The sequence below is a fragment of the Macaca mulatta genome, chromosome 8 (assembly GCF_049350105.2).
Source record: "Macaca mulatta isolate MMU2019108-1 chromosome 8, T2T-MMU8v2.0, whole genome shotgun sequence".
Taxonomy (NCBI): domain Eukaryota; kingdom Metazoa; phylum Chordata; class Mammalia; order Primates; family Cercopithecidae; genus Macaca; species Macaca mulatta.
Window position 1 is genome coordinate 141,221,312 of NC_133413.1, and position 15,312 is coordinate 141,236,623.

At 39.9% G+C, this 15,312-nt stretch overlaps 1 protein-coding gene across 4 annotated transcripts in view; it reads right to left on the minus strand.

The window, feature by feature from the left end:
- ADCY8 (adenylate cyclase 8) overlaps positions 1–15,312 on the minus strand; it is a 261,431-nt gene that overhangs the window by 25,517 nt on the left and 220,602 nt on the right. For all 4 annotated transcript variants that reach the window (XM_077942879.1, XM_015145995.3, XM_015145994.3 and 1 more), the window contains 2 exons: positions 9,118–9,196; positions 2,242–2,400 (listed from right to left, as the gene is read on the minus strand). In XM_077942879.1, coding sequence (XP_077799005.1) covers positions 2,242–2,400; positions 9,118–9,196 — 238 coding nt within the window. The remainder of the gene's footprint in view (positions 1–2,241; positions 2,401–9,117; positions 9,197–15,312) is intronic.

Sequence of the window (15,312 nt, forward strand, 5' to 3'; positions counted from 1 at the left end):
GAAACCCAAAGGTGTCCCCTGTGGGCCGGTCCATGGTTCTAGACCTTCCCTTGGGAGTCTCACAGAGTAAGGCCAAGCTCATTCACATGATAATGCCATTTAGAGCTTTCAAAGACACCTTCGGTTCCCTCTTGAGTTACTTTCCCTTGAAGGTTGGTGGGGGAGCCAAATCATTTGATTTTGTCATTTCTCATCTCCCGCATCTGCTCCATTATCAAGAACTATTGATTCTATATTCTAGAGGTGTCTGTAATTCATCTCCTTCTCTCCATCTCCACTGCCGCCATCCTAGGCCTCATCACCAGGGTCTTGCCTCATCACCTGGGCTCTTTTAGGGTCTCCTGCCTGGCTTTTTGTCGCATGATCCTCCTATCCACTCTCTATCAGCAGCCAACTGACTAGGTTACACTTAAAACTTCCAGAGGCTCCCATTCTGTGTGGAAGTAACTGTTGCCCATGGAGCTTGACCATTAGGCTCTGTCTAGGGTTTCCCTTCACAGCACTCACCATATGACCCTTCCTCCTTCTAGTGGTCCGAATAGTGCCTAGTACCTCCTGCCACCAGCACTCATGCTCCCCCGAACAGTCATGTCCAACATGGTACTATTTGGAAATAGGGTCTTTGCAGATGTAATTAAGATGAGGTCATACTGAATTAGGGTGAACCCTAAATCTGTGACTGGTGTTCTTAAAAGGAGAGTATACTTGTCCTTTTAAGAAGGGCTGTGTGAAGATGGAGAGAGAAATTAGAGCCAAGTGACCATAGCCAAGCAACTCTTGGGCCTAACAGAAGCTGAAAAAGGCAAGGAGGGATTCTCCCCCAGACCCTCTGGAGAGGGCATGAGACTCCCAGCACCTTGATTTCAGACTTCTAGACTGCCTTCATAATGTAGTAAGAAAAAACAGTTTTAAGTAAAAAGAGCATTTCTGAGCATTTGCTATGTGCTAGGCAATGGGCTAAGAAGATATATGCACACATATGTATGTATATGTGCATATATATAAATATACACATATATGTTACACATATATGCATATACATGTATATATACATATATTTTATTATTATTTTTAATTGTGGTAAAATGCATATAACATGCAATTTACCATCTTTACCAATTTTTTTTTTAAGATGGAGTCTCACTCTGTCACCCAGGCTGGAGTGCAGGGGCATGATCTTGACTCACTGCAACCTCTGCCCCCCAGGTTCAAGCAATTCTCCTGCCTCAGCCTCCCAAGTAGCTGGGATTACAGGTGCCTACCCCCATGCTTGGCTAATTTTTGTATTTTTAGTAGAGACGGGGTTTCACCATCTTGGCCAGGCTCGTCTTCAACTCCTGACCTCGTGGCCCACCCGCCTCAGCCTCCCAAAGTGCTGGGATTATAGGCGTGAGTCACTGTGCCTGACCATCTTGATCATTTTTAAGTGTACAGTTTAGTGGCATTAAGTATAGTCACATTGTTGTGCAACTATCTTCACCATCTATCTCTGGAACTCCTGTGATCTTGCAAAACTGAAATTCTGCACCCATGAAACAATAACTCCCATTCTCCCCTCCCTCCAGCCCTTGGCAACCACCATTCTACTTTTCATCTCTATGAATTTGACCACTCTAGGTACCTTATATAAGTGGTATAATACAGTATTTATTTTTTGTGACTGGCCCACTTTACTTAGCATAATGTATTCAAAATTCATCCATTGCTATAGCATGCATCAGAATTCCCTTCTTTTTAAAGCCTGAAATAATATTCCACTTTATGTATATATCACATTTTGTTTATCTATTCGTCCGTCAGTGGACCCTTGGGGCTGCTTCAACTTTTTGGCTATTGTAAATAATGCTTCTAGATATACAAGTATCTCTTTAAGACCCTTCTTTCAATTATTTTGGGTATATACCCAGAAGTGAAATTTTCGTATATATATATATACACACATACATACACATACACATAGATATACATATATATACACACACACACATACATACATGCATATGCACATAAAACTTTAAAATTCCAATTTAGTCTTTCAATGGAGACCTTATTATATACATCTTGTAGATGAGGTGCCTGAGGTTGGGAGGCCATGTGTAAATTTCATAGTGCTAGGCAGTTTCTCCATTCTCATGCACTTACATGATGACAGTGAAATTCTCCCAGAGCTTGGGATCAATGTGAATAACTGCACATCACCTACCACCCCTTTCTCACTGGCTAGACCAGCCCCTGGCTCACCTCATTGTCTCGGTCCTTCTCTAGGAAATGGCGGGCCACGTGGCTGGGTAAGATATTCCGGAGCATGTTCTCATTGTGTTCCCTCAGCTCCTTCATCTCATTGATCTCCTCTTTGGCCTGCACTCGCCAAAGGAAGTCCAGGCGGGCTGTGTACTCCAGCTGCAGTACGTGTGAGAGAAAGAGAAGAACCAGGTAAACTGAGGTGTAGGCTTCAGGTACACACCACTGGGAGGCAGGAAAGGCTTCTCTGGAACTCTTCACAAATGAAACAGAGCCTGATCTGAATATTTTGGGAGGCATCTTGTTGGAAGCCAAGTGATCAGAGAATGATTAGGTTTCACAGAGATGTGTGCCTGCCTTTCACAGCATTATTGCCCCTGTGATTTCATACTTGTTTGTGTGATTACCTGATAATGTTGGCGTCCTTTACTAGACCGTTGGTGTTGTTTGGTGTATTAGTCCATTCTTGTGCTGCTAATAAAAACATACCTGAGACTGGGTAATTTATAAAGGAAAGAAGTTTAATGGACTTACAGTTCCACATGGCTGAGGAGGCCTCACAATCATGGTGGAAGATGAAGGAAGGGCAAAGGAAACTCTTACATGGCAGGAGGCAAGAGAGAGCCTGTGCAGGGGAACTCCCATTTATAAAACCATCAGATCTCATGAAATGTATTCACTACCATGAGAACAGTATGGGGGAAACTGCCCGAGTGATTCCATTATCTTCACCTGGCCCCATCCTTGACATGTGGGGATTATTACAATTCAGGGTGAGATTTGGGTTGGAACACAGCCAAACCATATCATATGGTCAGAGGTGCTTCTATCTGTTCGACTTTACATCCTTACTGTTGCAGACTGAATGTCTGTGTCCCTCTCAAATTCATATATTGGAGCCCTAACCCCCAATGTGATGGCATTTAGAGATGAAACCTTCAGGATGTAATTAGGGTCGATGAGGTCATGATGGTGTATCCGTCAGGATGAGATTATTGCCCTTATAGGAAGAGACATGCAAACACTCGCACTTTCTCTCTCCACATGCACACACTAAGAAAAGGCCAGGTGGGGATACAGCAAGCAGGTAGCCAGCCATCTGCAAGCCAGAAAAGAGCCTTCATCAGAAAACAAACCTTTCCAGACCTTGACCTTGGACTTCTCAGCCTCCAGAACCACAAGATAAATTTCTGTTGTTTAATACACTCAGTCTATGATATATTGTTATGTACAACAGCTGGAGATATGAATACGCTTACCACGTTGTAACATCTCTGGCACAGGGCAGGCACTTAATATTTGTTGACTCAATAAATAAATCATAATAAAGCTAGCTAACACTTACATGGTGCTTATCATAGACCAGGAATGGTTCTAAACAATATACATATATTAAATCCTTTAATCCATACAATAGCCCTAATAGGAAGGTATTATTATCATTTCTTATTTTACAGATAAAAAATCAAAGCAAACATGAATTAGTAACTTGACTAAGACCACACATGAGTTAGTGGAAGCCAGGATTTGAACTTGATTCAAAAATCAGAATATAGAATCTGAGTTGTTAACCACTAGGTAATATAGAATAAATGAATGAACTCATAAGTGAAAGGATTACAGATTTAGTTACTAGACAGATATAGCTTAGAGTTCTAGTTCCACATTTACACACTTTAACCCTGGACTAGTTACTTCATCTCAGTTTCCTCCTCTCTGAAATTGATGTGAACATCAGTGACCATGCAGGGGTGGAAAAGGCATTATAGGAAGTTATAGATAAACACATGGCACATAGTAGGCACTCAATATACATTGGTTCCCTCTTGTCCTAGCCTCTCCTCTCATAAGAAGGTTCACAGTGTCCTTTCCAAAGGATCTCACAGCCCGTTTTTACTGCAGTTCTGGGTATGTCCTTATTTCAGTCTTTAACTGTTGATGTGAACAGCATGCTGCCCTGGTACACACATGGTTAGCTGCCCTGATTTCAAGGGCTTAGATAGTTCAGATAGCTTATTTTCTCTTTTAAAAATTTTAAAGTCTCAGTGGATGGCAAAAGTATGAAAAGACCATATGCCCAAGGTTATCCATTCAGCAGAATTTTTAATAACAAAGGCTGAAAACAAACCAAATGTTCGTTTTGTTGGCTGAATAAACTTTAGTACAGAAATATCATTGACCATGATGCAGCTATTAAAAAGAAATGAAGACTATCTCTCCATACTTTGAGGAACTGGTCTCCAAGAGGAGAAAAGTGTATATAGTATGCTACCATTTATCTAAGGAAGATCGATCTTTCTATCCACATACATGCACACACACATATTTCTTAATTAATTTATTGAAATGACAAAGGAAGGGAATGGTGTGGGAAAATAGGGATAGAATTTAAACTTCTTTAATTATGTCTCGTTTTAAGTAAATAACTATAGAATCATTCCAATATTTTACTTAATTATCAAACTAAATCTATTCTCAAAAAACTCTGTAAAAACAACCAACCAAGCAGACAAACAAATGAGCCTACACAGAGAGGAACCATATCAGATGTCGTTTTGCACAATAATTTGATGACATGCTCCCAGAGGGAAATACCCTAAGGATAAAAAGAGTGCAACACGAATGTCCAAACTGTTTACAATAACCATATTATAGGTGGTAACAAGTGTATTATTGTACTTAGACTATTATAGTGAATCACAAGATAAAGTAAATGAGTTAACTGTGTAGGTGTCATTAAAACTGGAATTTTGGGGAAGAGAAAAGGGAGCTGCAGATATAAGATTGATGAAGTTGAGTCAAAAGCTTGTGGTCCTCATTATGACATCAAAGTATCACACTGTGAACTCATGATGTATAGATTTTCTAGCTCTGCCCACTGAAATCAAGTTCTAGAAACAACGAAACTTAGTAGCAATAACTCCCAGTGTCCCGATTATGGTTTCTACATATCAGTTCCTAGAAAAAAATTCCCATTCTTTTCAGAGGTGCCCAAATTTTAGGTACCTTTAATTATGTCTTGTTTTAAGTAAATGACTTTATTGGAAGACTTTTTAACATGAGAAACCAGGATTCTATCAGAGACTACCAGGATTATGTCAAAACGATGCAAAAGCCAACTTGAATGAGCTCCCACTAGTCAAAGATGTGACACATTTAGCTTAATAAGACTAATAATTGCAATGAATCAAAACACAGAGAATATGGTAAAATGCATAGATTCAAAATTACGCTTAAAAACTAGAACCTCATTGGTCACCTCTGAATGATGCTAAGGAAAAAACTTGTGGGGAAACTTATAGAAAACAAACTTGTAGGGAAAAAATTCAGCATTTATCTTTGCTTGATGAATTGTACTTCCAGGTAACAAATAGTGAGGAGATGGTTCTCTTTAATAATGTATGCCAGCTAATAAATTATGGAGGACTGATAGGATTAGCATATCACTGTATAAAATAAGTGAATATAGGCGATTAGCGTAAGCAGCTGCTAACATCACAAAAAGGTAAGGAGACATTATGTACCCCCTAATTGTAGCCTATAAAACTAACCAATTAAATATTTTGCAGAAATCATTGAACCTGAATCCCACCAAGCTTCTAGACATAAATACAGTATGAACAAAACAGAACAAAAACAAAGGACAGGGGAGTCTCTTAAATGCCTTAGAGAATGCAATCAATAACCTGTAAGACAGAAATGACAGCTCTGGAAGGTTGAGTCTCTCAAGGTCACCCATTCTTGAAGTGGAATTGCTAAGACTCAAGCAAGAATATTTGGTTCCAAGGCTTGAGTCTTTCCTTCTGAGCCCCACAATCTCTGGTGCCTGCCTTTATCACAGTCAGAAGTTACTAGAGATAGGACCTCATTTATTTCTTTCTCCTTGTGGAGGCGTGGCTTCCTCTGCTAAAAACGAAGATGCCCAGGCAAAGCTCAAACCTCCAGGGCTGCTGGTGAATCAGGCACCTGGTGGGAGGCACCCGATTGTTTGCTCTCTCTGTTCAACGTAGAGAATGTTCACTTGCCTCAGAGGAGGAAGTGTTTGGCATATCATTTCCACATATATGCAAGATGAAAATTTCCAATTATTCAGTTACATAACCACCTCCGTTCCTCTGGAGATGTTTAATTACACATGCCCCCACCAGACGCTTCTGCGTACCAGGCATCAATGGGCATTATTCAGCCCCTATTAAAACTAGAGGGCCTCTGAGTCACAAGGAGAAACCGGTGGAAACAGAGAGCAAGTCCGGAGTGGGTAGGCTTGATCAGAGATTAACAGGACCCCAAATGATGCTACAGATAGAGACACTTGAAGTGAGACAACCCTGCAGAAAGCCGCCCCTATCACAGGGAGGCAGTGGCACGTGGAGGAAACAGAATCGAACTAGGAGTTTGAGCATTTGGATTCCTGTTCCAGTCTGGCATTTTTTACAGGCTTTGTGACCTCAGGGGACTTCAATCTCTGCTCCTGTCTTAGGACCAGATGGCTAACATCACCTGCCTTGTTTGTGTCATCGGCTTATTTTTAAAGTAAAATATTAATAGCTATCAATTTTGAAAATTTATTATGTGTGGGAGCCACTGGAATAAGTATGTTACAATTATATTCTCATATAACACCCTAACAACCCGATGAAGTAGAACTTGTTATTATCATACCCATTGTACAGGTGAGGAAATTGAAAATCAGAAAGTTAAGTAAATTGTTGAAAGTCACATAGCTACTAAGTGGCAGAGTTGGGGTTTGAATACTATCTGCCCAATTCCAAAGCCTGTACTTGTAACTGCTATAGTTATGAGATGTGATTATATAATTTCAAAACCCTTTGAAAGTTAAAAATGAAAGGGAAAAATATCAGATGTCACTTAAACCCAGTCACTCAGACTCTCACTAAATAGTTACATACTCGTACTTTACCTATAATCTTAATACAATTAGGTTATCTGCTTTTCCAGGATAAACAGAGCATAGGATAAATCAAATCTGAATGTTATTAGGGTACCATTTGGGGAAGGCACTGACAGGGCACAAAGTAATTCCCTAAGGTGACAGAAGAGACAGAACCAGTCTTCTTTTTATGGAATGACGACCCTCACCCAGAACTTGTTCTCTCAGCTATTTTTGGGGATTTCTTACTTGTCAATTTAAAACCTGTGTAATTGAGTGAGCATATGTTTGTCTGTAGGATTATGGACTTGTCTGAATCTGTCTTCATAGTTCTCAAATGGATTGTCATTTGTATTTCAGACTAAGGCATTCTCCCCTAGAAATGAAAGCTGTCAAGTAGCAGAAGACAAGACCCCAGACCTCATAGATGGCTGGAAAGACCTAAAAACAGGAATTCTAGAAATGGCTAGCCTTTGACACTTGGCCTAGTGTTTCATCATAAATTCAGGCAAAATGGGAAAACAAGTGAAAGCATATTGCAGGATGCAGTGCCCTGGGTCACTGTGTTCGTATGCACACAGCGTCTTTGTTCTGCTCTGATCAGCCTAGTGAAGTAGAAAGGGTAGGCTTTGAAGACAGATCAGGATTTGGATTCTAGTCTTCCTGCTTACTAGCTGAATAGCCTTACTTTCATCATCCATAAAACAGGAGTAATAATAACTTCCATTCCAGGTTGTTGATAGGATTAAATGAGAGTAGAGAGAAAGTGCTAGGCACATAGTAGGAACTCAATAAGTATTAATTATTTATTCATTTCCTTCACTTGCCAAGTTTTAATATTATCTATTTTTTTCTTACCTATACTGTACAATCCCCATTATTACAAATAACTTTAAATACGTATCTCTGTGTTCTTGGGGTTTTGGGCTGTTTCATTCCTGTTTTCTCAGGGTTCGTTACCTCTGTTTCCATGGTGATTTCCCAGCAATGTGTTTCTATTTCTGCCCTGGCTGACAGTCTCCTTGCTGTGCTTTCCTTCTTTTCTGGTTATGGTTTTTGAAGTACACACAGACCACAGAAAGATGGACCAAGACCCAGACAGGAGTGGTGAGGGAGGCAGGGCCTGATTTCTACCAGGCGGTGAAAATCTCCCTAAGCGATGAACATTCATGGGTTGAAGTCTACCTGAAGAAGTTCTACTGGCCTTTGAGAGTCCTGCCTAGATGCTCCCATGAAGAATAATTTTCTTTCTCGAAGTCCGTAGCCAAGTCTGTTTCACACACAACATGTTTGCATTATTTGGGGTCAGCTCCACTCCAGGAGACTGGACCAGAGCTGGGGTTTTGTACAGTTCTGCCCACAGTGCCCACTCCCGATTCTGGTAAAGAGTAAGGGCTCATGGAAGGTGGAACGCATATGGCAGACATTGTATATAATTAGGACAGATCTGTAATGAAGTCTTTTCTAGAAACAATGCAAGTTAGTGCACAAAATTCTACACACAATAATCTCAAATGCTTCCTCAAGACAGCCCTATTTAGGTATTACTAATTTATTTTAGAGTTGAGGAAACTGAGGCTCACGGAGATAAGTAACCTGCCCAAGATCACACACTGCTGAGAGTAAGAACTGTGATTAGAATCCAGGCTCAGCTGAACCTAAATGTTTACCTAATATAGTACACAACTTTTGTAGTAATAATTTCATCCAGGCAACAGAATTGGGAGAGATCCCAGTTTGTCTTAGGCAGAAATTGAAAGCTCTTTCACTAGATGATTTTTTGAAAGAGATATATCCAAAGGTCACCAAAACCACATTGTTTGCCAGATCTTCTCCAGCTTTGTTTTTCATTAGGTGGTCTTTATTAGGAATTGATTCATTAAGAATCACAACTTGCCACAGTCAGTAAAAGTTATTTGCTGCAAAGAGCAGCAGAGACAAGAAATGTCGGGTAACAGAGCAGTCAGAGCAAAATGTTAGATCACCTGCTGTCCATGGTAGAACACAGCCAGGAGGAACATGGCCATCAGCAGCAGCGATGCCTCCTTGGTCCCCAGGAAATCTCTGTTGGAAGAAAAAAAGGCACCGATAACCATGGGGGGACTTCAAGGAGACCCATGAGAAAACTGAGGTTCAGAAATGAGTGGTAAAAAAAGAAAAACACGCATCTTTTCAGCACCTATTATGTGATAGTGGCTGCTCTAAGGGTTTGCACGTTGGCTAATTCAGAAACCAGTTGATCCCCAAGGGTATGAGGTGACCCAGAACACATACGGTGAAAGAGATTCTAGAGTCTAGTGTCCAGATGGTACACTCACATTAATAATAATGTCTTCTATGCGCAAAACACATTTTATAGATTTTAAATAGCCTTTATACTTTCCTATCACAAAATCCATGTGAAGACAAGCAACTTTCCTCCGCACATTTTTAAACATTCTATTTAACAGACCAGGGTGTAATGCTTGCTATGTGGCAATCTCAATTCTTAGTGCTTTCATGCTTAAATCCTTATATTAATTCTATGAATTGGAACACTATTTTAATTCCCATATCAGTTTTCTTAATCCTTATACCAGTTCTGTAAGTTGGGGACTGTTGTTTCCCCCTTTTAATTATTATATCTTTTGATAAAGCCTTTGTTTCTTTTGTGCCCTCTCTTCCTTGAGCAAACCCCAAGTCTCAATGTGCAGTTTTTGTCAGGGCACAGGCTGGAGTGCTTCTGTCCTGGGCTCTCCCGGGCTCTCTAGGAGACCACACGGAAAGGCGGCTGATGATGGTCAGTGGTAAGGGTATACTTAAACACTGACGTGACTTTCAGACTTCAAAGGAATTCAGAAGGTGGCCAGAGAAGCTGCTGTTTGATTCAGAATGCTTCCTTTCATTTTGGTTCAGTGTGAGGCCTTCCTCAGGACAAGCTGGAGGCCAGGAGGCAAAGGGTTAGTGGAAGCAACATTGGAACTGGAAATAAACTGTCCCTTTGAAAATGCCCAAGTACAACCATCTCCATGGATGTCGGGACTTGCCTTACATCACCTGGTGTCCTATTTCCCCCAGGTTTTTCCATCTCAGGTAATGCCCCTTTATCTATTCACCCAGGTGCTTAAGCCAAAAGCCAAAACAAAACTAGGATTCAATCCTCATCACCTCAGCCCCATCTAACCCATAGTTAAATCCTGCACCCTCTACCACCAAAATATATCCCCAGTCCATCTGCTTCTTCTCATGTCCCCCTTCACCACCTGAACATGGCCACTATGATCTCCAACAGCCTCCCAACATCACTGTCTACAGTTTATTTTGTACATGGTTGCCAGAATACTTTTTACTACTAAAACCAGATCATGCTACTCCCTTGTTTAATCTCTTCCCAACCACAAGCACAGATGTACTTGGAACTCACTCAGAAGTAACTCTGGTGTGGCTTAAGGAAACAATGGAGCCATCACAGACGAGACGCAGTGTCTAGAGGGAGAAGTAGAGTACGCAGCAAGGTGTTATACCAGGGAAATCTCAAGTTTTCCATTTTCTGTTCTTGCTGGAGACCAGCAGAAACAGCCCAGGGCTCAGGGAAATGGGGGCTTAGCACCAGCTGCCAAGACCAGCTTTTCGTCTAGCTTTATGCTAAAAAAAACTTCCCAGCGTATACTGGGCCAGGCACAGTTCAACTCGTCAGGATTGGGCAGGGACTTAGGAGTGAAAATGTACATTCTTATGGAGGTATTATGCATATGAGGATTAAGAGAACCAAATAACTCTGTGGGCTGGGACAAGAGTCAAATCTATGAATACCTTGGAGAAAAGATGCTAACAATAGATGATAGTAATTATTATGCTTCTATAGCCCCAGAGAAGCACATAATTATTGACCATCTACTGTGTACCAGGCATAATATTCTGGGATGTAGAGATGAAGAAGGCACGTTGTCTCTGTCCTCGAAATATTAAGAGAAGTAATCAAATACACAGATAATTTTATAATATGATACACTCCATGGAAAGGGTACATCCTTATTGCAACAGGAATACATGGGAAAAAAAGCAACCCAGGCTGGGTGTTCAGGGAAGGCTGAAGAGCTGAATCCTAAAAGACAAGACTTCACAAGGAAAAGGTAGGATGGGTTCTCTAGGTACAGGACATCTATTTTCCTTAGCTTGCTGGTTTATAGGTCTCTAGTATGGGGATAAAAAATAAATGTCATATATCATGTTTGAAGCCACATGTAGGCTCAGGAGGAGAGAGTGCTAACAGAGCTGTCCACTGTGAGTGCTAAAGTGAAGAGGGCTGGACTGTGAGCCACACACTGTCACCCTGCATTTTAGGGCTGAGGAATCATCCATCTATCCATGAATCCATGAATCCATGAATCCATGAATCCATGAATCCATGAATCCATCCATCCATCCATCCATCCATCCATCCATCCATCCATCCATCCTTCCATCCATCCATCCTTTGTTCCATCCTTCCAGCCACCCACAGTCACCATCAGGCTTATTTTGAGGACATAGACACAATCCAGTTCCATCCTTTTATTCTTTCATGTCACTTGATTCTCTAGCCTCTGAAGTTTTGGGACTCCTGAAAAAAGATGAAAGACATGAGGTTTGGACTCATGAAGATCCAAGTTCCAATATCAGCTTTTCTACTGACCAGTTGTTTGACCTTGGAAAAGTCATTTGACATCTCTGAGCCTCAGTTGAATGCATCTAATAGTGTTCACCTCTATAATTGTGAGGATTAAATGAGTTAATCACGGTAACGTGCTTGGCACAGTATCTGGCCGACATTTCCCCCTTGCCACCCTGTGAAGCACCTGGCACATCATCTTGCTCACGGTGGTGGAGCTTTAAGAAGTCGCTCGCTTACATTGCTTAGTTTGAATGAGCACGTCCTACGTTCAGCTCCTCCTGTGACTTCTTCCCAAACCCCTGCTCTGCCTGGCACTTTGGATATCCTTTGCTTTGCCATACAGAAGACTTTTTTTAAGCCCAGAAATTTATCATTTGAAACACATTTTTAAGAGAAAACACAAATACCTCTTGAATTATTTTGAAAGCAGTGATTGAACAAAAATAGAAAGATGACTAAACTCAGAAGAAAAAGTAAAAGAAAATTATGAACAATCTTTGAGTCATTCAGTGAATTTCAGATGGGGAAAAAATAGCCTGAGCAGAGACTGCAGAATATGATAGTAAGTCAGCCAGGCTGAGGAGCATCCCAAAAGAACTGTGGTTTGAAATTAGAAAGTTTTTTTTTTTTTTTTTTTTGTAGTTTCAATGATTCCTTAAAGAACTTTCAAAGAGAGCCAAATGACTGAAATCTGTACTGTATTATAATGCTTTGCTTGATATTGGTTGTCAGGGACTTAAAACCAAGAACATGTTGAACTAATTTATTTGTATTAATAAAATCACTGAGTTAATACTACCATCTCTTTATGCTAATAGAAAGGAACATTCTTAAGTGAAAACCCATGTAGCATAATGTAATTTTTAGGGCTATAACAGTCTTTAGAGATCATCTTATCTGATGTATCACAAAAATTAATATTTGAGTGTTATGCATTACATAAATATTTATGCTAATTATAGTGAGTTTGGAAACTAACAAAAGTGCACATATAACAAAATAAAAATTGCCCTTAAGCCTACCACCCAGAGAAGACAATGGTTAACATTTTGGAGTTAACTAAATGTCATTTCCTTTTACCCCATACAAAAAAGTATGTTTACAAATTTAGGATTGCATAGCTCTCATACTGTTTTGTAAGCTACTTCAGACTTAGTAAAAATTATGAAAATGATTTCAAGTTATTAAGTACCTTACACTGTGCACTTAGCAGATTTATTCTATTCCATATTATGTGCACCACACATAATATAATATCTCTTGAAGCCTTTTATTTTACAGGTAGAGACTGAGGCCCACGGAGGAGTAGTCATTTTCCCAAGGTCACACAGCTCATTTGTGTCGGAGCCAGGATGAAAACTCATATCTTAGGCACCAAATTCAGCATGTTCATTATAGTACATTTGACCCCGAATGTTTAGTTTATTATTAGTTCCGAATTGCTTCTATGACACTCATAATAAACCATTCAGCTTGAATTTATCTTTTATTCTGTTGTCATAATAATGATTGTACTTGTTAAGTGCTAATTTTATGCCATACTCTAATAACCACTTTATACATTCTGCCTACTAAGATAGTATTATCCCCATTCTAGAAAAAAAAAAATCCAAGACTGAGATGTTAAATAATTTAACTTAACTAGCTAGCGAACAGTGAAGACTAGCTATCAATACAGATCTCAGTGATATTTTTCAGTAGCTACAATGCCCTCCTCTATGTACCTACTTATAATTGCTTGCCCGTAAGGTCCTAAAGGATAAAAATAATGCCTTATTCATCTATGAACCTGCAGGGCCTAGTAAAAGCCCTGAATGTAATGTGTATTGCATGGATACATGGATGCATTCACGAAGGTCATGTGATGTTGGACAAATGCTATTTGGCTTTGACCCTACACGTAGGTTATTTCCTGGTTGTTCATTCCTCCTATCGACCCTGCTCTTTCATGTGGACTAATGCAATAGCTAGAACCGGTTCAATAATTTGTGGACTCACTGTAAAATGAAAATGCAGGGGTTTCTTGAAATTTCTTTTTAGAGAATTTCAAGATGGTAAGAGCAGGGCATTAAACAAAGCCAGGCCCTTCTGAGTGCACAGCCCTATGTGAATACACAGGCCACATGTGCATGAAGCTGGCCACTACAGTTGCCTCCCAAATAGTCTTTCTGCATCCATTCTTGTCCCCATCTAGTCCTTTAGTTGCAGCAGACAGTGTTCTTTTGAACAACCCCAACTTCTCATTGTTTAAAATCCTTTTGTGCATCCCAAAACCTTCTTGATTCTTTTAAATTTTATTTTTAATTGATGTAATAATTGTACATATTTATAGGGCACAGAATGATATTTCAATACATGTGTACTCTGTGTAATGATCAAAGCATGTTAATTAGCATATTCACTACCTAAAATATTTATCATTTTTTGTATTTGAACATTCAGAATCCTCTCTTCTAGCTATTTAAAAATATACAGTAAATTATTGTCAATTATAGTCACCCTGCAATGCTATAGGACACTAAATATATTCCTCTTATCTAGTTGAATTTTGTATCTATGAACCAACCCCTCTCTGTAGGAAGGACTGATGTGTTATACAACACTGATGTGTTATACAACAAACTGCAGGTGTCTGTTTTCATTATTGGGTAGCAAGATCTGCATCACTTATCTTAATTATACTTTTGTGGCACTGAATTTGGAAATGTAGCATTTGCCTTGAAAGGCTGGAGATGATGGATGGGAAGTGTGCCCAAGTTCAAGTGTACTGTGCCCTATGATTTGTATTCATATTTTGTATTGTGTAACTGAGACTGATGAGGTGCACTTGGCCCAAGTTAAGTAGTTTCCATCATAAACCTGGAAAAGTTCCTGTTTTAAGGCTGAGCCTAGAGAAGATCAGTTCTGCTTCTAAAAAGTCTGATGTGTCTTTATGCAGACATTGTTTTCTGCAACAGTATGGTCACTGATGAGGCACTTGAGGATGGAAATCTTGAATCGTCTTTGAAGAATGTGGCTAACCTCTTCACTGTGTCCTGCCCATACTGACCTAATTTTTACTTTTTAATTGTGCAGACCTTGATTGATTTACTCTGGTGTGGTCTGTGCCTGGTCTTTCTGTCTCTCTGCCTCATTATTGATTCGTCAGCATAGTGGCCACGCAGGCGGTCATCCTGTGACACTAAAGAGACTCAGCTGCATGGACTGAAGTTATCCTGGAGGACTACTTCCCCAGGATCTTTCAGCCACAGTACTGGGCATGGCAACAAAGTTGGAGACCTCCTAGGCTTATTTTCACTTTTCTAAATATTCTTGTATAGACGTGACAGTAGGACTGGAAATGGTTCAGTGAAAAGTACATTGAACATGGTTGACATAAAGAACTGCATTCCAGAGCCGGCTTTGTCATATACTAGTAGTTCATAGTTTCCCTATCATTAAAAGAATACTGAATCTTCCTACTTTTGAAAAGAGGAAGATGGCACTCACATCAAAAGATTATCAAGATGTTTAAATGAGATTATAAGTTAGAAGGAGACGTGAACTA